The sequence below is a fragment of the Prionailurus viverrinus genome, chromosome B2 (genome assembly GCF_022837055.1).
Source record: "Prionailurus viverrinus isolate Anna chromosome B2, UM_Priviv_1.0, whole genome shotgun sequence".
Taxonomy (NCBI): domain Eukaryota; kingdom Metazoa; phylum Chordata; class Mammalia; order Carnivora; family Felidae; genus Prionailurus; species Prionailurus viverrinus.
This window is the reverse complement of record NC_062565.1, coordinates 100,100,806-100,128,502: the sequence shown is the minus strand read 5'-3', so window position 1 is coordinate 100,128,502 and position 27,697 is coordinate 100,100,806. Positions and strand designations below refer to the sequence as shown.

The window sequence follows — 27,697 nt, the reverse complement described above, 5'->3', positions numbered from 1 at the left end:
TAAAACACAGGGTGCCTGAGTGGCTCAGTCAGTTAAGCATCTGACTCAATTTTGGCTCAGGTCATGATCTCACAGTTCATTGGATTGAGCCCTGCATTGGACTCTGTGCTGTCAGCATGAAGCCTGCTTGGGATTGTCCCTCTCCCTTTCTCTCTGCCCTTCCTCTGCTCTCTCTCAAAATAAATAAATAGAAACTTAAAAAAAAAGAAAATTAATAAAATAAAAATTAAAAAATTAAATTAGCCATGATAAAATAACATCTAGTCTATGGATTTTCACTGCTGTCCTACAAATAAAGCTTTTTAGCTGTTGTTTTTTTTTTTCCTTTTATTTAAATCCAAGTTAGTTGACATATAGTGTAATAATGGTTTCGGGGGTAGAAGTTAGTGATTGGTCACTTACGTATAACACCAAGTGCTTATATATAACAAGTGCCCTCCTTAATGGCCATCACCCATTTAGCCCATTCTCCTACCCAACACCCCTCCAGTAACCCTCAGTTTGTTCTATGTATTTAAGAGTCTCTTATGGTTTGCCTCCCTCTCTGTTTTTAATCTTATTCTTCCTTCCCTTTCCCTATGTTCATCTGATTTGTTTCTTAAATTTCACATATGAGTGAAATCATATATTTGTCTTTCTCTGACTGACTTACTTCGCTTAGCATCATACACTTCTAGTTCCATCCACGTTGTTGCAAATGGCAAGATTTCATTCTTTTTGATTACTGGGTAATATTCCATTGTATATATTTACCACATCTTCTTTATCCATTCATCAGACAATGTATATTTGGGCTTTTTCTGTAATTTGGCTGTTGTTGTTAGTGCTACTATAAACCTGGAGTACATGTGTCCCTTTGAATCAGCATTTTTGTATTCTTTGGATAAATACCTACTAGTGCAATTGCTGGGTTGTAGGGTGGCTCTCTTTTTTAATTTTTTGAGAAACCTCCATACTGTTCTCCAGAGTGGCTGCACCAGTTTGCATTCCCACCAGCAGTGCAAAAGGGTTCCCCTTTCTCTGCATCCTCGCCAACATCTGTTGTTGCCTGAGTTTTCCATTTTAGCCATTCTGACAGGTGTGAGGTGGTATCTCACTGTGTTTTGATTTGTATTTCTCTGATGATGAGTTATGTTGAACATCTTTTCATGTGTTGGTTGACCATCTGGATGTCTTTTTTGGAAAAGTGTCTATTCCTGTCTTTTGCCCATTTGTTCACTGGATTATTTGTTTTTTGGGTGTTGAGTTTGGTAAGTTCTTTATAGATTTTAGATACTAACCCTTTATCTGATATGTCATTTGCAAATATCTTCTCCCATTCTCTTGGTTGCCTTTTAGTTTTGATGATTATTTCCTTTGCTGTACAGAAGTTGTTTATCTTGATGAGGTTCCAGAAGTTCATTTTTGCTTTTGTTTGCCTTGCCTGTGGAGACGTGTCGAGTAAGAAGTTGCTGTGGCTGGATCAAAGAGGTTGTTGCCTATTTTCTCATGTAGGATTTTGATGGTTTATTGTCTCATATTTAGGTCTTTCATCCATTTTGAGTTTATTTTTGTGTATGGTGTAAGAAAATAGTCCAGATCCATTCTTCTGCATGTTGCTGTTCAGTTTTCCCACCATCATTTGCTGAACTGAGTGTCTTATTTCCATTGAGTATTCTTTCCTGCTTTGTTAAAGATTAGTTGGCCATATGTTTGTGGGTCCATTTCTTTTTTCTTTTAATTAAAAAAAAAATTTAATGTTTATTTTTGAGAGAGAGAGAGAGAGAGCGCGTGCCTGAATTGGGGAGGAGCTTAGAGAGATGGAGACAGAATCCCAAGCATGCTCCAGGCTCTGAACTTGTCAGCACAGAGCCTGATGCGGCACTCAAACGTTTGTGGGTCCATTTCTGGCTTCTTTATTCTGTTCCATTGACCTATGTGTCTGTTTTTGTGCCATTACCATACTGTCTTGATGATTATAGCTTTGTAATACAGCTTGAAGTCTGGAATTGTGATGCCTCCAGCTTTGGTTTTCTGTTTCAGCATTACTTTGGCTATTCGGGGTAGCTGTTTTTATTTGAACCACAGTCTAGTCAAGATTTTCATACACAATATTTGGTTGTTACATGTCTTAAATAGACTCCTTCCCCATTTTACCTTTTTTTTTTTTTTTTCTTTCTTTTTAGGTGCCAGGCCAATTTTCTTGTAGAGTGTCTCACATCTAGATTTGCCTAATATCAAGGTCTTTTGAACGTTTCTCCTCCTGCAGCCTGTTAGAAGGTGGCATTTACTAGAGAAGGGCTTACCAACCCCAGGGGCATGGGTGCTATCAATGGGTTATGGGTCCTATTATTAATTCTTTAAGTTCTTTGGCCACCAGCGGGTTTTGGAGCAGGGGAAGCCTATGAGTCCCTTTACCTGTGCTATGAACACTGTCAGTTTACCCTGGTAATTAGGTACCATGATGTGAAAGAGCAATGGTCACCATTTTCAGCTCTTTTTTTCTACTGAGCACTTTCTCTTGTAATCACATTTACTTTTTTTTTTTTTAATATTTTTTTAATGTTTATTTTTGAGAGAGAGAGAGAGACAGAGCACGAGCAGGGGAGGGGCAGAGAGAGAGGGAGACACAGAAACTGAAGCAGGCTCCAGGCTCTGAGCTGTCAGCATAGAGCCCAACACGGGGCTTGAACTCACAAACCATGATATCATGACCTGAGCCCAAGTCAGACGCTCAACCGACTGAGCCACCCAGGCGCCCCAACTTGTAATCGCATTTACATCTATAGTTTTAACAGTTGCCTGTGTAGTAATATTTTCTTTTCCAAATTCCATTTCTGTTATTACCTTTTGTTCATCTTCTTCTGGCTATCCAGTAGCCACTTCAGAACCACCATGTCCAAAATGAATTTATTCTCTACTTGCAAACTGGCTCATTGTCGGTATTATTATTTATTGAGGAGGCGGATTGTAGAAGGTATAGTATAAATGGCCCTGTTTTCACTGTGACAACACTGGCTAGGAACGTCAGTGATCTTCAGCTGCTTTTCTGTCTGTTCAGCTCTCTCTCATATACATACACACATGTGCATACACATTTACTCATCAAATATTTCTTTAATGCCTACAGTGTGCCTATATATATTTGGCCACAGTAGATGAGTCTATCTCTGGAATGCCTCTAGCATGCATTCCTTCCATTCTTAACTATATGTACTCTGATTTTGGTCCTTATCAACGCTTGCCATAACTTTTACAATGTTTTCCCAACCTCTGGTTTTAAATCTGCTGATCCATCCTGCACACTATCTGCTTGTTGAGAATACCTGTTTGATCATATGTTTCTCTTGCTTGGAAGCCTCTGATGGCTTCCCATTATACAGTGAGAATGCCAACTTATAAGCATACTGTATGAGACTCTGCTAATTCTATTCTGTTCTTTTTATTCTTATTTCATCTATTATGTTCTAGCTATGCAGGTCTCCTGCCAGTTTCTTGAATATAGCATAGATTTTAATCTTCGGACTGTCCCTGCATTTCTGGTGTCCTTAAGGCCCTGGCACCTCTTCTTTGCTTAATGAAATCTTGCTCATCTCTTAAGGTCCACTCACATTTTCCCTTTGAAAATTATGTAGCTGATAGCCCTCTATCTATCCCCTCCACCAGAACCAAAGCCTTCTTTCCATTCTTTATCTGATGTGCTTTGCATATGCATCTTCTATAGTGCTTATCAGATCGTGTCACTTGCTTGTGTGTCTCAGTGTAAAGGTTCACAAGGGAAAGGATCATCTTGTTCTTCTACTGTTCCTAGAGCCCAACGCAATGCAATGCCTGGCGCATAGCACATTCTTAGTAAAATATTTCTGGGAGGAGAGTCTGGCATTACTTGCCATATTAAACTCTAGCAAGGAAGTATGATTTGAGATTCATGAATTCTCCTTAGTAAGATAATATCTTATATTAAAGCTTTCGTTTACACTAAATATTTGGTAATAATTACTTTCTGTGCAATACAGTCCTTATTTATGTTTTAATTTTTTTTTTTTTTTTTTTTTTAGTAATTTTTACACCCAACATGGGGCTCTAACTCACAGTCCCCAGATCAAGAGTCACGACTCTTCCAACTGAGCCAGCTAGGCGTCCCAGTTATTTATATTTTAAACTTAACACCTTGACACCTTAAATCTTAAAGCATTACTGTAGATCTATTTTAATTAAAATCACTTCTGAGCAATAAGAATTTGCCATCATAGGAGTTTCTGAAATTTTATCATTTTAGAGCCTTTAAATTAAATAGTAAATGTTTATCTGAATTGGAATTCTAAATGAAGGCCTAGTATAAAATGAGGATTGTTTTTTTAGAGAAAGAGATGCATTAATCGGTTTTTGAGAAAAGAACCTAAATAAAGGCAATTTTTCTAAGAATGAAGGCAAAACAAAAACAAAAACAAAAACTGTTGTCAAATTTCTGTGTTGCAAGAGAATCCTGAACTTGAATAAGGGGACTATTATTGTATTTTGGTGGTATTTAGAGAATGAGTAGATGAAATATTTGATAGATGAAAGCATAAAGAAGATGCTAGTAGTATTTGACATTTTCTATTAATAAGGGGAATAGAAAATATTAAGAGTAACTTGTGTTAACAAGATCTTTAATATTTCAGACTCCTTTTAAGTGTATTATTTAAACAAAAATACTCCTGATAAATTAAAAATATTATGGTGTTGAACTACTTATGAGTGAAATGACATGCCGGGTTTTGTTTCAAAATAATCAAGAAGAGGGGAGGCAGTGGAAGCGAGACTGGCCATGTGGTGATAATTGTTGAAGCTGTGTAGACAGATACATAGAATATCACTGCCATTTGTTTTTCATTTTCGGAAAATTTCATGGTAAGAAATTTAAAAATGTTACGGTATTATAAAGTAAAGAGTTTCCAAATAAGGAATTGTTACTATTAGGCTGGCTGAATACTGAATGAATGGTATCGGGTCACTCAGAATGATACCAACATAAAACTAAATGAGCTTTTTTGGTTTTTGTTTTTCCAAATTTTAGTCCATGTATCTTTTTCTTTTCCATGAGTGATGTGCAAGCCTTTCAATCTGCTAAGCCAAATTACCATATATTAAAAGAAAGGGATAGGATATTGATTTATGTCAGCAATCTTGAAGAAAAATTTGTTGGCAAGACTCAGGTGTCATATTGTTTGAAGAGTGCCTTATTGATAGCACCTACTCATAAAAACTGGTAATACTATACTATCTTGGATACTGTATTTCCGATGATGTCATTTTCTCAATTCTGTTTTTTATTAAAATTTTTTAAAATGGTTTTGAAATTAATTTATTTTTGAGAGACAGACAGTGCACGAGCGGAAGAGGGGCAGAGAGACAGGGAGACAGAATCGGAAGCAGGCTCCAGGCTCTGAGCTGGCAGCACAGAGCCCCATGCGGGGCTCAAATTCACGAACCGTGAGATCATGACCCGAGCCAAAGTCGGGCACTTAACTGAGCCACCTAGGCGCCCCTATTAAAACACATTTTTTTAAGTTTATTTATTTGGAGAGAGAGAGCACAAGGGGGGGGGGGGAGAAGAGAGAGAGAGAGAGAGAGAGAGAGAGAGAGAGAGAGAATCCCAAACAGGCTACTCACTGTCAGTGCAGAGCTGGATGTGGGACTTGGGCTCACGAACCGTGAGATCATGACCTGAGCTGAAGTTGGATGCTTAACCGACTGAGCCACCCAGTTGCCCCACTGGAGTTTCTTTCTATCTAAAAGAATCCTTAATGAGCTGAAGAACCTTCTAAGATCTGCCCAAGTCTTGTTATTAATGATATCATCAACCAAGCCCAGAACCTCACACTTCTTGCTTTAGCCTTCTTCATCTTCATTACTTACTAATTTGGTCCTACCAATTCCTCTTCTAGAATGACTGTCACAAGGGGCGCCTGGGTGGCTCAGTCAATTAAGCATCCGACTTCAGCTTCGGTCATGATCTTGCGGTTTATGGGTTTATGAGCCCCACATTGGGTTCTGTGCTGATAGCTCAGAGCCTGGAGCCTGTTTTGGGTTCTGTGTCTCCCTCTCTCTCTGCCTCTCCCCCACTCACACTCTGTCTCTGTCTCTCTCTTAAAAATAAATAAACATTAAATATTTTTTACAACGACTGTCACAAGGCACCTGGGTGGCTCAGTCAGTTGAGTGTCCGACTCTTGATTTCTGCTTAGGTCATGATCCCAGGGTTGTGGGATCAAGTCCTGCATCGAGTTCCATGCTGAGTTTGGAGCCTGCATGGGATTCTTTCTTTCTCCCTCTGCCCCTCTTCTCCACTCATGCTCTTGCTCTCTAAAAAAACAAAAACGAAAACAAAACAAACACAAAATAGAATGATGGTCACAAGTGTCCCTTCTCTTCTCCAGTCTTACTGTGACCACTCTATTAGGGAGAGTGTTGGACTTGGAACTGGAAGATTTAGTGTCAGCTCTTCTCCTGGCTGCTTGCTTAGCTTCCCCATCTTTAAAAGGAAGAGGGTTTAACAGAGTTGTCTTAAACCTGTTTTGGAGCTAAGGTGTAGAAAACTATTCCAGGTCCTTACCTGCTCACACTTACATTGCTGCAATGTCCTAATTGTTTTTCACACCTCTGATCTCAATCCTTCCTAATAAGATTAATCTTCATACATGACTTTCATTGTCTTTACAATAAAATCTGATATTCCCTGGTCTCCATTTATTCATGCTATCATTTTTCTGGGTGGGGGTGTTGTTTACATAATTAGACAAATTGGAAACTTTATCTGTCTTCAGAGTCTTCCTTTCACCTACAGAATCAAATTTGTACTAAGTTCTGTCAGTTCTGACTCAGAAATGTCTTTTGAGTCCATTTTGTTCTCTTCTGCTACTGTTCTAATCTGCTTCTTCATCTTCTCTTATCTGGACATTTGATGCAAACTCCCAAATGTTTGCTCTGCCACCAGTTTGTAGTTACCACAGTTATCTTTCTGAGCAAAGATCTGTTAACACATACTTTGTTCTAAAAACATTTTGCTGCCCACTGTTGACATATGAAACACAGGCTTTTTTGCAGGACTCACAGGGTCCCTTCCTTTTACTTTTCTAACCTTCTCTTGCTCCTTGGTATCATGACCCAGCTTCCAGCCATACTGAATATTAGTAGTTTCCTGTTATTTTTCTCATGCTATACTTCTGCCTCCAGTTCTCTGACCCCTTCATCACTTCTCTGCTGGGAAACTCCTCCCCTAAAGGCATCACTTGTGTAGTTAAGTTACCTTCCCTAAAGCTCTGAAAGAAATACTTTTCTCATTCTCTCTGTGCCTGTTATGCATACCTCTTGGATACAGTGGAAGTCATATCAGAGTTACTTGTTTATATTTCCTACCCACCCAGAATCTCTTTCCAGGTAGATTGTGAACTCCATGATGTCTGGGTAGTCAGTCTCTAATTTTGTTCATCCTTAGAATTTGGCACATATTGGGACATATAATATTTACTCAGTAGTTGTTTGTTGGCTTATGTTAAAATAGTAAGCCTTTTTTGGCTTTCCTCCTAAACAACAACAACAAAGGGATTTAACTCTGTTAGTTTGAAGACTTAAATTTTTATGTCAGCCTTGCTTGAGTTTGAATTTCCTCATCTTATCTTAAAAGAGGCTTCTAATTTTTTTTGTCTGTCATTGATCCTTAGGACCAAAGATGGTCCAGGGCTGATCTGGACACATTATTATTATTATTATTATTTTTATTTATTTATTTATTTATTTATTTATTTATTATTTATTTTTTTTTTTTTTAGAGAGTGAGAAAAAGCACAGGTTGGAGAGAGGCGCAGAGGGAGAGAGAGAATTTTAAGTAGGCTACACACTCAGTGTGGAGTCTGATGCGGGGCTCAATCCCACGACCCTGGGATCATGGCCTGAGCCGAAATCAAGAGTTGGATGTTCAATCAACTAAGTCACCCAGGTGCCCTGGTAGTATTATTGATAAGAATCAAAAAGCTTTGGGCCATGATTTGGGCCAAGAAATAAAGTTTTGGTCAGACCTTAACTATACTTGTACATATAGGCTGCTGAATGGTGCTTCACCTTGCTAAAAGTGATTGGAGGCTGGCTACCAAATTGGGACATGAATGGTTTTCTGCCTGGGACAAAGCTTTCATTTTAAGACAACAGTTTCTACAATTTGTGCAAATACGTGCTTCTTATATTTTCTACTAACTATAGAATTGCTTGCATCACGGGTTTTCCAGAACATAGTGTCTCTGATGGAAAATTTAATAGAATTGCAGTCTCTGCCAAATTTGTTTTTCTATTTTGTTATTACATAATGTTCCTGTTGAATAATTGTTTTTCTTTGTCACTACTGAGAGCGAAGCCCACATGGTTTTGATATACATTACAGCCATATAGAAGAAATGTCTTTAAATTTAAAAAGTTACATATTAAATATATCCATGTTTATGTTACAGATTTATATATATATATATATATATTTTTTTTTTTTTTTTTTCAACGTTTATTTATTTTTGGGACAGAGAGAGACAGAGCATGAACGGGGGAGGGGCAGAGAGAGAGGGAGACACAGAATCGGAAACTGGCTCCAGGCTCCGAGCCATCAACCCAGAGCCTGACGTGGGGCTCGAACTCCCGGACCGCGAGATCGTGACCTGGCTGAAGTCGGACGCTTAACCGACTGCGCCACCCAGGCGCCCCTATATTTTTTTTTTTAATTTTTTTTTAACATTTGTTTATTATTGAGAGACAGAGAGCATGAGTATGGGAGGGGCAGAGAGAGGAGGAGACACAGAATCCAAAAGAAGTTCCGGGCTCTGAGCTGTCCCCACAGAGCCCGATGCGGGGCTAGAACCCACAGACAGTGAGATCATGACCTGAGCCGAAGTCAGACACTTAGCTGACTGAGCCCCCCAGGCGCCCCAAGATTTATATATTTTTGATTCTTCCTGGATTTATTTAGTAACCTCCTTTCTTTTTTCTTTTTTTTAATCTTTTAAAACATTTATTCATTTTTGAGAGACAGAGACTGATCATGAGTGGGGAGGGGCAGAGAGAGAGAGGGAGACACAGAATCTGAAGCAGGCTCCAGGCTCCAGGCTCCAGGCTCCAAGCTGCAGCACAGAGCCTGATGCGGGGGTCTAACTCACGGACTGGGAGATCATGACCTGAGCTGCAGTCAGATACTTAACCACCTGAGAGACCCCAGTGCCTGCCTCCCCCCCACCTTTTTAAAAATTTTTTTCCTTTGATTGTTTTCAATAAGCAGTTACTCTAACCATAATACTTAATGTGCACTAAAATTTAGAAAGCAGTTTCTCTGAAGATTTTGCAATTGCTTTGTCTGTCTTTATTACAGTAAATAATAAAGTATTTTATTTTTTTATAAATTTTTTTTTAACATTTATTTATTACGGAGAGACAGAGCATGAGCAGGGGAGGGTCAGAGAGAAGAGGAGACACGGAATCCCAAGCAGGCTCCAGGCTCTGAGCTGTCAGCACAGAGCCTGATGCGGGGCTCGAACTCACAAACCGCGAGATCATGATCTGAGCCGAAGTCGGACACTTAACCGACTGAGCCACCTAGGCACCCTAATAATAAAGTATTTTATTTAAAAGTAAAAGTAATGTTGAAATACTTTTAAGAAAGAAGTAAGCTGCCTCTGAAAGCCAGGCTGTCATAGTCCAGGGCAGGTTCACCAGGTTCACCTGCTTTTCAGCCTTGTCATATAAAAGAACAAATTATATCTTTATGATACTTAATGTTATGTGTGTCTGAGACACATAAGCTGTGGGGTATGAATTATCACCACTTGGAGAAGGTCCCCAAGAGGGGCAACACTCCCATCGACTGAGAGCAATAAAGCGTCTCTGCCCCATGTGCTAATCATTGAAATGTTTGTGGGCATTGTGGGAAAGGACGCATCTGTAGTTTTCAAAACTAAGTTATTGGCATCTGACCAAAGACTGGCATTGACATAGTACAGTGGTGAACGTGAGTCCCATGTGCCTGCTGGGTTCTGCCACTTCTTTGTAACCTTTGAACCTCAGAGGTGCCACATTATCACTTATTGTCTGACAGTTAATACACAAGAGAAACGGTCAGGACACACGCACTTTTTTCCCCCTCAATTCCAAAGCTGCAGGTAAATCTTAAGTTTGCAGATCTTTGAGTATTTAGCTAATTTAGCAGATGGAAGTTATATTTAAACTTATTAAGTGAAATAATTACCGGGTTTGTTCCTAGGTCCCATCCATATAATTCATAGTAAAGGCCCATGCTTCAGTTTCTTCTACTCAAGCTTTCAAATTCTTTTGACAGACTGGATGTGAAATTCAAAAGTCATTAATGTGATGTGTTAATTTTGCACTTTTTGACTTACTGCAAAAAAAAAAATCTTATAGTTTCCATAGCAACGATAACCTATCCAGATTGTGTAATATTCTTTACTGTATTAAAAATAAAACCATGCAATTACATGAGCTTCTGGAGCACTTCATTTAGGGAACTGGGGATTGAAATATTTTTGTTTAAAAAAATTATGATTTCAGGGGCGCCTGGGTGGCGCAGTCGGTTAAGAGGCCGACTTCAGCCAGGTCACGATCTTGCGGTCCGTGAGTTCGAGCCCCGCGTCAGGCTCTGGGCTGATGGCTCAGAGCCTGGAGCCTGTTTCCGATTCTGTGTCTCCCTCTCTCTCTGCCCCTCCCCCGTTCATGCTCTATCTCTCTCTGTCCCAAAAATAAATAAACGTTGAAAAAAAAAATTATGATTTCATTGAAAGTTTTGCCAAAAAGCTTATGTAATTTTGTTTTCAGAATTTAATACATTTCTTAAATATTTAGCAATATATACTTGGTAGTTAAATTAATTACTAAATGTGAAATTCACATTGTAAGCATTATGTTAAGCATCTCAGATATACGTGTTCTCCACGCATACCCACACATACATTTAAGGTGGTGGGGACATTTGGCTTTAATTACATTCAGTCACCTGCTGTGTGTACTTCTTAGTGGCTTCTGGCTGGTCTGAAAAAAGTCTAGCTTTATGTTTGGAGGAAACAGGATAGAGAAAAAGGATAAAATGATCACTTAAACTTTCCCTAGTTTTGACTTTGCTTTTTAAAACATGACTAAGATATTACTTTGAAAATACTAAAGACTGTTTTAATAGGGGACTGTTTTCAGAGGGTCAAATTATTTTGGCTTTTTTCTTTTTCCCCCTAATTCTGATTTAAAAGACAATATAACGTTAGCACGAAAGTTAATTAGCTTAAGTTCCTACATTCAACACAACGGATTTTCATTTTTTATATCATTTTCAGCATATGTCTATATATATGAATATTTTTATATGGTAGAATATGTGTTTTCTCACTAATACATAGTAAACATTTTCCATGTTTCTGATGACAGTCATGATTATCGTTTTAATAATTGCATAACAGTCTATTCTGTTGATGTATCTGGTGTGTTTTCTGTTTGTTAAAATGAGGCTTAATTATTTCCTGAATGCCATATAGTGGAAGAAAAATGGATGTAATTTTCAAACGGATTATGGGAGGAAGTAACTATAATTCACTTATTTGCCCAAAACATAGATGATTGTGAAAATCTTTAAAAGGCGCGTAAAATGATGTTTTAAAATGCATATTGTCAAAAACCTCTTAAACTGCTTTATCTGCTAGTAAACACAGAATGAGGAAAATAAGGAATAGGTACATAGGACCAAGGTGACACCATTTAGGTGCTATCATTTGAGAGAACCATCATGACATGAGAAAGCTTGTTGAGGCTCCAGTATAATCAAAGACAAAACTCAGAGGGCACGGACAATACTTTTATTAGAACAACCCACAATATGAACCACATTTTTGACATTTCGCTGTGGCCGGTTCTGGTGTCAATACCCCATGGATATTGTGTTGCTCTGGCCGCTCATGTGATACTGTTTTTTCATGGAGGGTATCACCATTATTATTATTATTATTATTATTATTATTATTATTAAACTGCTGTCTTCCCTTGGTTGAGCACCCTGGTAACTACTGGCATTTCCCAGAATTCCTAAACCTACCTACATTATTTGGAAAATTCGCTGTAACTACTAGGATTTCCTGGAGTTCTTGAGAATGAGATGTTGGTGGCTAGAGTTTTAAAGTCTTTCCAAGGCTTTTGGTTGAGGTCTTACGGCTTTTGAACACCCCCTATCCTAGGTTAGAAACTAGGGTGTCCAAATGGCTATAGCTCTTCCTTCCTATTAAATAGATCTTATACTATAAAGTTACTTTAAACAAATATAGAAGTTTGCATCTATCATTTATTTTTGCAGTTAATGTTTATAACAGAATGCTTTCATAGATTCCAGATAATTAAGACAGCAGTAGAATTATCTTGCAATATGCTTGAGTTTATATTTATGCTTGTTTACTTTTTGAAACTAGTGCTGTGTTTAGTATCCTGTTTCAATTTTGAATTTTGTATTTTGGCTCTGTCTAGTGTTTTCATTGTGACATGAATTTTTTTTTTTTTTGGTATTTCGTATTTCTGTAGTTGAAATATTATCAGAAGCAGTAAGCAGTGCATGCATAGTGAGAGTGTTTACATATCACTGAGAGACTAGTGCATTTTTATTGTTTTTGTAGTTATAATTTTGAGTCTAAAAATAATGTTTAGAAAAAATAATTTTTTTTGTTCATATGCAGAAAAGATGAAAAGGAATATGCATTGAAGCAAATTGAAGGCACAGGAATATCCATGTCGGCTTGTAGAGAGATTGCAGTAAGTGGATATCAATATGTTATTTATTTTGTTATGGATATTGGATGATGAGTGATATTAATATAAAATAGTTTCATTGATGTATTCCATGCATAGTTATTTCAAAGATGTCAATTAGCTTATGATGTTTTATACGAGAAAAGTTGCATAAACTTTTTAATTACTTGAAAGTTATCTTTAAACATTCTCTTAATGATATTTAGGATTTATAATATTGGGAATACTGAACTAAATGATGATTTCATTAATTTAAATTATGAATGAATATAATTAATAATTTAAATTAATAATTTAATGTCCATTTTCCTTATAATTTTAGGACTGATATATATGTTTATAGAGAAAGGAGTGATGTTATTAGATATTGTACATATAAAATATTTTTTCTGAAATACATGTTTTAGTACTAGATTTTACTAGTTGCTAGAAAAATAAGACTATCATAATAATAGGATAATTTCTTAAAGATCATTTCTTTTTTCTTTTTTGTCTTTATATGACATACTTGTGCGTTTAAGAAATGATTGTCCATAAGAATACCTAACATTTACTAAGTATTCAATAGGTACCAGGCTTACTAAGTGCGTTCAAGTATTAATTAATTTAATTTTCACAACAATCATATGAAATAAGTACTTTTAATATGCCCATTTAACAGATCAGTAAACAGAGGGAAAACCATAATTATGACTTAGAAGGCTTACTATTATTTTAGTTCTTTCTTACTTTAGTTCTTCAGTTTCTTATTGGGGCTTTATCATGATAACACATCTATTAGGGATTTTTGTCTCTAAATTGTTAAATATTTATATTGTCTATATCCATTAGGTATTTCTGTTTCTAATTTGGTAACTTGCGTATGCTGCCCACAGTTGCATGTTTCTTATCACGCAAATGGATGTACTCCATCATCACTCTTGGTCAAAGAAAAGTGTAGTGCAAAGAACACATGAGGCAGGAAATCTGTAGACCTAAGTGTCCATTGGCCTGAATGGCTAATTAGCCATGAGTGCCAGTTTCCTTATTTGTGAAATAAGGGAATTCTAAAGTCTCTTCTAGTCATAAACTCTTTGCTTTCAGAATGGGAACTTCTCACTAGACTGTGCACACTTTAAGGGGCAGGGACTCTGTCTTTTCATCCTCAGTTCCTACCGTAGTGCTTGGCATATAGCAGGTGGTCCATAAATGTTTGCTGAATAAATAAATGAATAAACAATAAAAAAAATTCTACTGGCAGTCCATGATCCTGAGTTTGCTTTAGAGTATATTGTTTAGAAAATTCCAAGTTGGCAGTTTTCTATTAGCTATTAAGTGGTATTTGTAATGGCCTATCAGAATAAGCATTGGTAAGTGATTTTTAATTTTCTAAAATCCTAAACATTATTATCTCAACCAATATGAATATGGTGTGCAATTTTGCTATTTTATTGTACCATAATCGAGTATAACATGAGTTCACTTCTTCTGAGTTCATTGGGGGGAAAAAAAACCTGATATGTAAGGTATTAATTATTAGGAAGTGAAAACCCAGTTGTAGATGTTCTTTTTGAAACAGAGACTTCTCTATGATGAGGACTCCATGGGTTACCTTTTCTCTGCATTCTCACTAGCAGTTGTTCTCTCTTGTCTTTTTTTTTTTTTTTTTTTTTAATTTTTTTTTTTTTCAACGTTTATTTATTTTTGGGACAGAGAGAGACAGAGCATGAACGGGGGAGGGGCAGAGAGAGAGGGAGACACAGAATCGGAAACAGGCTCCAGGCTCTGAGCCATCAGCCCAGAGCCCGACGCGGGGCTCAAACTCACGGACCGCGAGATCGTGACCTGGCTGAAGTCGGACGCCTAACCGACTGCGCCACCCAGGCGCCCCGTCTCTTGTCTTTTTGATGGTAGTCATTATACAGGTGTGAAGTGGTATCTAAGTTGTGGTTTTGCTTTTCACTTCCTTGATGATTAACAATATTGAGCACCTTTTCATATACCTGTTGGCCATTTGCATTTTGTCTTTGGAAAAACGTCTGTTTAGTTCCTCTGCCTATTTTTTCTTTCTTTTTTGCTATTGAGTTGTAGGAGTTTCTGATATATTTTGGGCATTAACTTTTTTTTTCTTTTAATTTTTTTTAATGTTTTTATTTATTTTTGAGACAGAGAGAGTCAGAGCATGAGCAGGGGAGGGGCAGAGAGAGAGGGAGACACAGAATCCGAAGCAGGCTCCAGGCTCTGCGCTGTCAGCACAGAGCCCGACGCGGGCCTCGAACTCACGGACTGTGAGATCATGACCTGAGCCGAAGCCGGATGCGTAACCGACTGAGCCACCCAGGCGCCCCAACTTTTATTAGATGTATGGTTTGCGAATATTTTCTCCCGTTCTGTACGTTGCCTTTTCATTTTGTTGATTGTTTATTTTGCTGTGCAGAAGCTGGAAAAGCATGACCCCTCACAGTCTTCATATTTTTATTGAGAATTTGCTTAATAGACCTTCAGAAAGTATGTAGTTTCTAGATTGAATAGTATTTTATCACTACCTAAGTGACCTAGCCCCAGTGTGATAGTGATTTTGACACAAGTTTAACATGGATGTTATTATGTAGTGGCTAAGTGCATACATCCTTCTTTGGACATTATAAGCCTGCTAACATAGTTGTATAATTATTACTTTATGTAGTTGTCTTTCAATCATACAGAAGAAAAAAAAGTTACAAACAAAAATATGTTTGTGCTTTTTTTTTTTTTTTTAATCCATGTTTTCCTCTTTACCAGAGCTCTTTATTTTCTGTGTAGGTGAATTAATGTCTGTAGTCCTTTCATTTTAACTGAAGGTCTCCATTTAGTATATTTTTATAAAACAAATCTGCTAGTGATGAATTGTCTCTCATTTTTGTATTTGGGAATTTCATAATTGCTTCTTCTGTTTTCCTTCCTCACCTGGTTCTCCTTTGATTTTTGCAGGCTAGTTTTGCTGGATACAGAATTCTTGTTTGACAGTCTTTTTCTCATCACTTTGGCTATATTAACCCACTGCATTCTGGTCTCCATAGTTTCTAATGAGACGTCACTAGTTAATTTTATGAGAATCTCTTGTACATGAGGAGTTATTTTTCCTGTTGCTTTCAAGATTCTCTTTTTGTCTTTTGACAGTTTGATTATATGTGTGTAAGTGTAGATTCTGTTTGGAGTTTGTTGAGTTCTTGAATGTGTAGATTACTGTTTTTCATCTAATTTTGGAAGTTTTCAGCCATCATTTCTTCAGATGTTCTTTCTGCCTCTTTCTTTCTCTCCTTTCTTCTTAAGACTCCCATCATATACACGTTTATAGGCTTGATGGTGTTCTATAGGTTTCAGAGGCTCTGTTTATTTTTCCCAATTACATTTTTCTATTTATCATACAGATACTTTAAATTGCTTACCTTCAAGTTTGCTTATTCTTTGTTCTGCCAACTCCAATATACTGCTGAAATTTTTATTTTAGTTATTGTACTTTTCAACTCCAAAATTGCCATATGCTTCTTTCTTCTTCTTTTTTTTAAATTTCTTTTAGAGAGGGAGAGAGAACAAGCATGAACTGGGGAGAGGGGCAGAGGGAGAGAGAGAGAGAGAGAAAGAGAGAGAGCGAGCCTCAAGCAGACTCCCTGCTCTGCATAGTGTACAATATGGGATTCAATCCCATGACCCTAGGATTATGACCTGAGCCCAAACCAAGAGTCAGACACTCAACTGACTGAGCCACCCAGGTACCCTGCCGTATGTTTCTTTTTAACAGACTTTATTTTTTGGAGCAGTTTTAAGTTTACAGCAAAATTGAGTAGAAAGTCTAGAGATTTCCCATATATTCCCTATTCCACACACGCATAGCCTACCTCATTATTAATATCCCCCACCAGAGTGGTAGATTTGTTCAACCTATGTTGATATCCAGAATTCATAGTTTACATTAGGGTTCACTCTTGGTATGGTATGTTCTATGGGTTTGAACAAATGTTTAATGACATGTATCTTCCATTATTGTAGCATACAGAATAGTTCCACTGCCTTAAAAATCATTTATGCTCTGCCGTTTATCCTATACCCCCCCACCCCCTCCCTGGCCCCTGGAAACTGCTGATCCTTTTACTATTTTCGTGGTTTTGTCTTTTCCACAATGTCATATAGTTGGAATCATAGAGTATGTAGCCTTTTCAGATTGGCTTCTTGGACTTGGTAATGGACATTTCACATTCCTCCATCTTTTTCATGGCTTGGTAGCTCATTTCTTTTTAGCACTAAATAATATTCCATTGTCTGGGTGTACTATAGTTTGTATATCCATTCATCTACTGAAGTACATTTTGGTTGCTTCCAAGTTTTGGCAGTTATGAGTAGAGCTGCTGTAAACATTGTGTGCAGGCTTTTTGTAGACATAACTTTCAGTTCTTTTGGGTAAACCCCCAAGAGCACAATTGCTGGATTGTATGGAAAGAGTTTGTGTACTCTTGTAAGAAACCACAAAACTATCATCCAAAGTGGCTCTATCATTTTGTATTCCCACCAGCAATGAATGAAAATTCCTGTTGCTCTCCATCCTTGCTAGCATCGTGTTCTGGATAGTAACCATTCTAATAGGTATGTAGTGGTGACTTATTGCTGTTTAATTTGAGACTCTGCTCTAGCCTTCATATCGTGTTGGTATAGCCTTAAGAGGTGAGAAATTAGAGCCTTTTTTAGCTATTTCCTGGACATGCCCACAGCTCTGCACATGGGCATAGCTAACAGTCTTTTTTCCCCTAGTTATATTTTTCCTACCCACTTCCATTTATAAAAAATTCGAGAAAATGCAAAGTAATCTATCGTGGTAGATAGTAGGTCAGTGATTGCCTGAGGATGGGAAAGGAAACGAGGAAATATTACAAAGGAGTATGAGGTGTCTTTGGAGAATGTAAGTCTTCATCATATTGATTGTCATGATGGTTTCATGGGTGTGTAGTACAAAAAAAGCTCATAAATGCTATGCTTAAAATTTGGGGGGAGAACCAATAAAGCTATATGGCTTTATTAGTGGGTAAAGGGTCTGTAAATGAGGAATTTGTAAAACTCAGTGGATCACAAGCATAGCTGGAGGTCTTGACCTTGAATAGGAAATGGAACAGCTAGTTTGTCTTCTGAAACTCCAGTGAAAGAAGACAGGATAGTGTCAACGTATGTCAGTTTGCTAGGGGGATGATGAGGTAGTTGCATTTTTGTGTGCCTCTTTCTTGTGGGTGTGCTGTTAAGCGATGAGCCTTTGAGGTAATTGATGAAGGATATGTGAAAATTTGCTGATCAAAGATAAGATTATAGAAGCATTATAGTCCATCTAAAGTAGGTGGTGAGTCATGGGACCAGTCTGCAGGATTGTACAGTTCTCTTCATTAGCAGCCCAGTGTAAGAAGGCAGAATTGGATTTTTCTGTTTGACTTGGTAGAACAGAGAAGGTAAGCTGGTTGAGAGTCAAGGGGTGAAGAGGGACGGCTAGATGGAGGAGAATGTAGACAACACCATAAATTAAAGTGTAGATAGAGCTTGTTTCTACTTTTTTTTCTTCTCTATCCCATGATATATATAACTCCTAGTATTTTCTAGTTCATATAGTCTCACATAGGCAAGAGGCTCTTCATGTGGAGAACATTAGGAACATTTCACTCATTACTCCAAAATGGTGGAACTGTTGTCCATAGAATTTCAGAGAGCAGGGTTGGAAGATGAGAAAAGAAGTCAAAGAACTTGCAGCCATGGAATGAACTTGGAAGAATGTGTACAGAATGGGAAGATGTTTAAGAACTACAATGTGTTGGGTGCCTGGGTGACTTGGTCAGGTAAGTGTCCGACTCCAACTCAGGTCATGATCTCAGGGCTCGTGGGTTGAAGTCCTGCATCAGTCTCTGTGCTGACAGCTTAGAACCTGGAGCCTGCTTCAGATTCTGTGTCTCCCTTTCTCTCTGCTCCTCCCCTGCTCATGCTCTCTCTCTCTCTCTCTCTCTCTCTCAGAAATAAATAAACATAAAAAAATTTTTAAAAAGAACTAAAATGTGTTATTACTTCAAGTCTCATTTATAAGGAATGCCATATCACATAAAAAATTTTTTTAATGTTTATATATTTTTGAGAGAGAGAGAGATAGAGTGTGAGCAGGGAAGGGACAGAGAGAGAGGGAGACACAGAATTTGAAGTAGGCTCCAGGCTCTGATCTGTCAGCACAGAGCCTGATGCGGGGCTCAAACTCATGAACTGTGAGATTGTGACCTGAGCCGCAGTCGGATGCTTAACTGACTGAGCCACCCAGGCGTCCCAGCCATATCACATTTAAATTTCATTTGAACCTTATTTGTACTTGTGTATAGTGCTTCCAGTTTATGATATGCCATCACAGGGAGTAATTCTGGGTGATGGACATATCAGGAACATGTGAACATTAACATTTTTAGCCTGAGATTAAAGGGAAGTTCTAATGTAAAGTTTATTACCTTTGTGTCTTTTGTAATCATAAGGTTGCTGGATTAGAAATGTGGTGAATGCCATTAATTCACATCTCATTAATTTGCTTCCTGGTTATGAAATTCAGGTATGTTCATTATAAAATTCTCAGACAGGGGGTGCCTGGCTGGTTCAGTCTAAGGAGCATGCAACTCTTGATCTCCAGGTCGTATGTTTGAGCCCTGCATTGGGAGTAGAGATTACTTGAATAAATAGACTTAAAAGAAAGAAAATAAAATTCTCAGACAGTATGGGAAAAGCATGTTGAAAGCATCTATTATGCTAAGTTAGACATACTCACTATTAACATTTTGTGTATAGTCTTCTAGACTTTTTTTCTTTGCAAAAATATAGATTTTTTTTCCCATAAGAGTGGAGATTCCATTAATTTTATATAACATGTAATTTTATCTGGAGTGATACAAAGGTAAATTTCAACTATCAAAATAAATTGGTAGAACATTTACTCATCATACTAGGTTCTGTGGGCTGTAAGAAAGATTTAAAAATCTAACTCCCGAGGGAGTACCTGGCTGGCTCAGTCAGTAGAGAATGCGACTCTTGATCTTGGGGTTGTGAGTTCGAGCCCCATGTTGGGTGTAGAGATTACTTAAAAATAAAATCTTCAGGTGCCTGGGTGGGTCAGCCAGTTAAGGTTTCAACGAGATTTTGGCTCAGATCATGATCTTATGGTTCGTGAGATTGAGTCCTGTGTTGAGTTCAGCACTGACAGCACAGAGTCTGCTTGGGATTCTCTCTCTCCCTCTCTCCCTGCCCCTCTCCCACTTGCATACACATACTCTGTCTCTCTCAAAATAAATAAACATTTTTAAAAATAAATACAGTCTTTAAAAAGTAAAGTAAAAACTAAAAAACCCTCATGAGTACTCTTCAAAATATTGAGATGTTCTGAAAGAAAGTGAAGACAGACTTAAAGGAAAATTAGTCAGGGGAAGTAGGGCAGAGGGCATTGGCTGAGGCAGGAAGAGAACTCGAGAAAACCTGACTTCCTGTCAGACTGCTGTCTTCCTGACTGCTGGTTTTTGTTTGCCACTTCCTCATTCATTTCTGTATAGTTTTTTCCAGAGCGTATGTGACCACTGGCACCCCAGCATTGATGCTCTCCTGATGACTGGTAACAGGTGGACTGCCCCTGCCTAGCACAGAGCAGGCATGGTGGAGTGGCAGTTAAAAGACTTGCCACCATTTCTTCACCTCCCTTGCCACGCTGGTGATGTAACAGGCCACTATGGAATGCCTGGAACTCTCCCCTGTCATCAAGGAATAAGCTTTTGCTTTCTTAAAAAAAATTTTTTTTTTTAACGTTTATTTATTTTTGAGACAGAGACAGAGCATGAACGGGGGAGGGGCAGAGAGAGAGGGAGACACAGAATCGGAAGCAGGCTCCGGGCTCCGAGCCATCAGCCCAGAGCCCGACGCGGGGCTCGAACTCAGGGACCGTGAGATCATGGCCTGAGCTGAAGTTGGACACTTAACCGACTGAGCCACCCAGGCGCCCCAAGCTTTTGCTTTCTTAACTTTATGAATTGGAATTGATAAAATGTGTGTTTTCTGGTGATTCCTTGAGAAAAACTTTAACATGTCTATGGGTAAGGCTGCAATTCTTACTAAAATATTTCTTTTCATCAACTTTTTTGTTTTCAAGTTTATCTATTTTTGAGAGAGAGAAAGAAAGCACAAGTGAGGGAGGGGCAGAGAGAGAGGGAGAGAGAGAATTCAACGCAGCCTCCACATCACCAGCGTGCAGCCAGGCGTGAGCCTCAAACCCACAAACTGTGAGATCATGACCTGAGCCGAAGTCGGACGCTTAAATGACTGAGCCACCCAGGCCCGCTCTTTTTGTTAAACTTAAAACTATTTTGTTAAGTTTCATATATTGAAAGTCGAGAAATAGCTGCTTATTCTGATTAAGATTTTTTAATTATATCTCAGTTGCTTTTATGTTGTACAGAATACAGATTTTTTTTCCTTAAATATATGTCCAGCTCGATAGAAGTATAGATTTGTGCAAATAGATGTGTAATTCAGGTATTTGACCCTTTCTATGAAGGAGACAAAGTCAAAGTATAGTATTAAATTTTTTTTGTGAAAACCACTAAGGGTAGAAAGTTTTTTTTTTTTTCCCCCAGTAGATTTTTAACATGATCGTCTGTCATAATCGTCTAGAGGCAGGTGAGTGGCTCAGTCAGTGGAGTGTCTGATTCTTGGTTTCAGGCCAGGTTTTGATCTCACGGTTGGTGAGATCCAGCCCTGGGTCGGGCTCTGCGCTGACAGAGCAGAGCCTGCTTGGGATTCTCTCCCTCCCTCTCTGCCCCTTCCCCACTCGCACATGCACTCTTTCTCAAATAAGTAAACTGAAAAAAAAAAAATTAAAAAAAAAAAAAGAGTGAGACCACTACGCACCCCATTACTATTACTTTTTAAGTTTATCCATTTTGAGAGAGTGAGGGAGGGGCTGAGAGAGGGAGAGAGAGAACCCCAGCCTGGCTCTGCACCACCTGTGGGATGAGATGAACCGTGAGATGAGATGAACCGTGAGATGATGACCTGAGCCGAAGTCGGATGCTTAACCAATGGAGCCACCCAGGTGCTCCCAAAGTGGATTATTTGTGAGAGGCTATACATTTAAGTTTTAAAATGTATTACTGTAGAAAATACAAAATTATAAAATCTAACATAAATTTTGGTAATTCTAGATTCAGAATAAGAGATCGACATAGGAAAACACAGTATTTTAAGACCTAAGCCTTTGGTTTCAGATTGTAAAGTGAGAGAGAATACGGACTTTGGATTCAGGTAGACTTGGAGTCCTGTCTAGACTTCACCATTACTTTTGAACATCTTGAGTAAGTGGCTCTTAGTACAAGGACCCATTTTCTAGATAGCTATAGAAATGAAACCATTTTAATTAATTACATTTAAGTATACTTGGGATTTAAAGATGAAGCTATTTTAACAGGGAATCAGCTTACATCTTGATTTGCTTCTCGGGTTGACGTTTCCAAGGAAGTGGGCCATACAACAGTCCACAGGTTGTCTGGGTTTCTCAGATTCTCTGAGGTTCTTGCTAATGTTCTAGGTCATTCTCAGCTCTACCCTATAACAGGAATATCAGCTAAATTGCACAAAGTATTTTGACAAAGTGTTTCTTTCCAAATATGTTCAAGAATCTTAAAAGTTCTTAGGAGGGAGGAGTTGCCTTTGGGAGCAGAGAGTCTGACCCTTGTATGCATTTTAGTGGTGCACAATGCACCCAAACTTTTGGGTTAAAATATGTCTAATTTATAATTTTATTTCTAATTCATCCTTCAGACTATTCTGATTTATTTGGATTTAGAATTAAACATCCAATCTCTCTTTTCTTTTTTGGCCTAATAAAAATTATTAATCCTATAAACCAACTGTCAATGTATCTGATTTCTGTGGACCTTAGTTTCTTCATGTCTAAAATGGGATTAATGGTACCTAGTATCACAGAACTGTAGTAAAGATAAATTAAAGCACGTAAGCCTTTTGGTTCATAATCAGTTTCAGTGAAGGTTAGGTTTCCTCCTTTTTCTAAAATTGAATTTGTTAATGTGATAGGAAAGGAAGTTGTTGGTGGCCTTAGCTTAAATCAATAATATTAAGTAGAGGGCCAGTAAATATGCCCTTAAAAATTCAGTTACTTTATTGTGGTCTGTGAATGCTGAATTATATTACAATATACTAATAGCAGCAGATACGGTTTTGCCTCCCCCCGCCCCATTCCTTCCAGTATTTCAGTCAATTAACGGAAATTGATTACGACTCTTTGTAACATAGTGTTGCTTGTTGAGAGAATATGGAACTGGTATTTTGGGGAAGGTGGAAGGCTTTATTTTTAAGCTGGTTGTTTGAAATGCCTTTTGCCTCAGGGAACACTGATAAAAATCATGCCCAGGTTACCAGCCTACCACACCAAAACCTGTTTAGCCTATAGGTAACTGAGTTATAGTACTCTAGTACTGCAGTACAAGAACTACTTATTGTTTCGGTGGAGAAACATGTTCATAATTAAAATCTTACACGTGAGGCTGTGTCTTGTCATTAGTTTTCTAAATGGAAACAGGCTCTTCAGGTCCAAGTCCCTGGCCGGGGGTCTGAGGCATTAGAAACTAGAGTAGGGATTGGAGAAGATTAGTCAGAGGTTGTGGAGTTTTACAGCAGCCAGAGGCAAGAATAGAAATTGTATTATCCAAGCAGTGAGGACTGGGGACAAGGATTTTGCCTGGGAGGAAAAAAGGAGGGAGGGGATAATGAGGGAGCTAAGGCAGTCCAGGGGACCTGGCAGCTGCTGGGGTTTCAGGTAGTAACCAGGTAAATGAGGAATGGAGGTCCCTGGCCAGTCAGTAGCTGTCTTGAGTCAGTGGAGAGAGCTAGTGAACAGGGTAATCTAAAGTGATAGGCATCAGAAACAGGGGAAAGCCGCAAAGAAGTTAGCATAATTAGGTAAAGGAATTTAGTTACTTCAAGTACCACTGGATTATCATAATGACATAGTCTCACATTATTCTGTTCCTTTAGCTTTATATCTCTTTTTCTGGTGACATAAGCTGTTCACATTTTTAATATAGGTCTTTCACTTAAATGACAAAAAACCAATCAGAATGTTGCAAAGTCAAGATAAAGTAGAACTTGAACAGATACAAGCTAGAGTTAATAGACTGTATTTTGAAAGGATGGAGATTATTGTTCAAAAGCAGATAATCTATTTTATTATAAAGGGCAGCATGTAATGGGAATGAGATAAACTGATAGAACATAAATGTTGCTTTACAAGTTTTTGAGCATACTCAAAGAGCAACTTTGAATAGACTACTTTTCTTAGAAGACATTTGTATTAATTAATTGGAAATTCTACAGTTTACAGATTTTACTGGTATTGTTAGACAATATAGCATTCAGATAGTTGAAAGTAAATTAGCATTTGAAACAAAATAATTGCCAGAGGATTAAAATTTGCCCAAGAACATGCTAGGTATTCTTTATTAAAATTACATCAAGAAAAGGGGCACCTGGGTGTCTCAGTCGGTTAAGCATCCAACTCCGGCTCAGGTCATGATCTCACAGTTTGTGGGTTCCAGCCTGCGTTGGGCTCTGTGCTGACAGCTTAGAGTTTCAAATTCTGTGTCTCCCTCTCTCTCTGCTCCTCCCCTGCTCATGCTCTGTCTCTCTCTCCTTCAAAAATAAATAAAAACATTAAAAGAAATTTTAAAAAATTATATCAAGAAAAGAAAAAGATATTTGAAAATCTTATTTGCAGTGTAGTAAGCAACTGAGGTTTGAGTATAAGCTGTTTTATCACTTTTTTTTCCTCTATAATTAAGTTCTAATTTAAAAAAACAGAAGCTTTTTTTCCTTCCAGATTGTCTGCCTTTCTGATAAGTGTGCATACCACCTTTTATTAAAATGATCTGATTAATAAGCCTAATTTTATTTGTGGTTTTGCTCTTTGGATATTGCTGGCATGGTGTTCACTTTAATTTATTCCCCCTCAGAAAGAATTCTTAAAGTTAGGTATTTTTAATCCAATAGAAAAAGAGGCTAAAAAGTTAAATGAGAACTTTAAAAAAAAGTGAAACATTAATGGCCAGTAAATAAAAAGGATACTCAATTATATTGTCAGAGAAATAGGAACTAAAACCACAATAAGATATACTTTTTTGCCCACCAGATTGGTAACAGTATCCAGTATTTGCAATGATTTGGAATACTGGAACTGTAATACAGTGCTAGTGAAATTATAAATTATTACAACACTGGGGAAAACAGTTTGTCTAGTGAAGTTAAGATACACATACCTTGTTGTCCAGTAACTATAGCAGTGTTTCTCAATCCCAGCTGACCTAATTTTCCCTTTATAAGAATTATTCTATAGTTCCCTTTACTACCCTGAACTGAAATTCATAGATGACATAACCTATTTTCATGTGTAATTTAAAAAATGATTATATTCCTTTATTATAAAAAAAGGCGAAGAAAGTAATTTATAATGAAATAACATATTTACGTCTATTAAGAATCAGGCATTTTTATGATAATATCTAAATGCTAATCAGATCCGAGATGCATACCTAATTGTGGACCGTGTATGTAATTGAGGTGTGATACACATGTGGTTTGGGGTACCTTTGAATTACCATTGTTTTTTGTTTTGTGCTAAATGTATACGGTGGTATCTGTAAATTGCTTGACTTGTGGGCTTCCCAATTCAGTAGGAGATTCTGAAAAGAAATTCTAACTGTTCCCAGATTCTTACCTTGAATCCAGAATGTAAGTGTGAAGCTTATTTGTATGCTAAATATTTTTATTTCGTCTTCGCTGTTTCATTTCACTTCTCTTTCTCCTATTGCTTCTCCCATTTGTTGTTCCTCTTTGTATTTCTGCCTTACTTCTTAGGTATTTTCCATCTTTTTTTTCTACCATTTGCTAATAGCAGGTCTGTTCCATGACTGTAGCTGTTTGCGATTCCACAAAGACTGTTTGTACTTGTTTTATCTGTTTTTCTTCTTCTTATCTAGGACTGTCTTCCTATCTGCCCAGTTATGTAAGGTATGTAGGTTCATACTCAAAAACTTCCCAGAAGCATGAGAAAGTCCTTCATTACATAAACAATTGCTCAATTAAGTTATTAATAATTTGAAATGCTTTTTTGAAAACAAAAATTTAACCAGCCATTGGACTTTTTGGAATTGAGATTTTCGTTGTTGCGGGGTTTTGTTGTTGTTCATACGTTAGCATTTTAAAGGTATTTTTAGTATAGATTTGCTCTGCCTTCATAATATTTAGGTCAGGGATTGTGTCTGATATATTCCCTTTTGAATTTTTGGAATCTGTCTAGTACAGTACTTGGAACAAAGTGGGCTCTTAATAAATTATTAAATAAATGCAAGTTTATTTCCATTTGTTACTTTAACAGTATTAACAGTTGAAGGCTGTGGTGTTTGTTCTGATGTTTTCCCAGTAGTAGATTTTAAACTTTCTGCTTAGGCTAATTATTATTTGAAATATAAAATTAGATTTTGTGGACTGTTTGTATTATCTAAAATTTGGGATCCATTCTTTTTTTTTTTTTTTTTTTTTAATATTTATTTATTTATTTATTTTGAGAGAGTGAGAGAGAGTGTAAACCGGGGAGAGGCAGAGAGAGAGAATCCCAAGCAGGCTTCATGCTCTCTGTGGCTCAGGGCTTGATCCCATGACCGTGAGATCACTACCTGAGCCAATATTAAGAGTCCCACGCGTAACCACCTGAGCCACCGAGGCACCCTGTGGGATCCATTTTGATTCTCCTTCTCTTATACATGCGTGATTTAGTGGATAAATAATAGAAATGATATTTATATGAATAATTATTCAAATAAGTTTGATTTTTCACAAAATACTTGAGTATCTGTTGGAATCGAGGCATTGTGTAAGTAGTGAGGAAAAAGTAATGAAGAGAAATCCTCCCTTTCCCTCAAAAAGTTTAGTTTTGGAGGAGACGGATAAGAAAACACAGATTTCAGCACTATGTAGTCAACGCTATGACAGTTAAACGCAGAGTGCCAGAAGACCACCTAGCCCATTCTCTGGATTCTGGGAGGGCTCCAGAGTGATTTTGTGGTAGTATACGTTCAAAAGACACATAGGAGCTGGCTGGGTAGAGGAAGAAGGAGGGAGTGGGGAAGAGCATTTGGCCTGAGGAAACAATATGTAGGAAGGGCCAGAAGTGAGACAGAGTGGGCTTGCATGCTCTTAGTTTTCTTTATGAACAACTGTGGAGAAGCATACTGTTTTAATTCTTTTAAGCCTGTCTAATTAATTAGTATAACAGCATTATACAAATTTCTGTTGTGTTAAGCAACTGAAATTTTGGGGTTTATTTTATTCACTGCAGTAACTAGGGTCACCTTCAGTAATGTATGAATAATAAAAGGTAGTATCCAAAGTTGAAACAAAAAATTGGTGTTAAGGATAATTTTTTTTTTTTAACGTTTATTTATTTTTGAGACAGAGAGAGACAGAACATGAACGGGGGAGGGTCAGAGAGAGAGGGAGACACAGAATGTGAAACAGGCTCCAGGCTCTGAACTGTCAGCACAGAGCCCGACGCGGGGCTTGAACTCACGAACCGCGAGATCGCGACCTGAGCCGAAGTCGGACGCTTAACCGACTGAGCCACCCAGGCGCCCCTAGGATAATTTTTTAAGTAACAGTAGATGAACTAAAATGGATCACCTGAGTATAAGAAGGTGGAGAGAGAACATGGCGATGGGAGGTGGTAAGTGAACTGTAGTTCCATCTGAAAATATCAGAAAATCAATAATGTTTAAAGTTGGTAAGTCAATATGGTGATAATAAATACTTAGAAATAGGGAATAATCAAGAGAACCCAAACCAG

The 27,697-nt window shown here is 37.7% G+C and overlaps 1 protein-coding gene across 5 annotated transcripts in view; it reads left to right on the top strand.

Annotated features, from left to right (window-relative positions):
• The window catches only part of CDK19 (cyclin dependent kinase 19), a 192,783-nt gene that overhangs the window by 61,993 nt on the left and 103,093 nt on the right, over nucleotides 1-27,697 (top strand). For all 5 annotated transcript variants that reach the window (XM_047859495.1, XM_047859491.1, XM_047859493.1 and 2 more), the window contains one exon: nucleotides 12,714-12,789. In XM_047859495.1, the coding sequence (XP_047715451.1) occupies nucleotides 12,766-12,789 (24 nt within the window). In that variant the 5' untranslated portion in view covers nucleotides 12,714-12,765. The remainder of the gene's footprint in view (nucleotides 1-12,713; nucleotides 12,790-27,697) is intronic.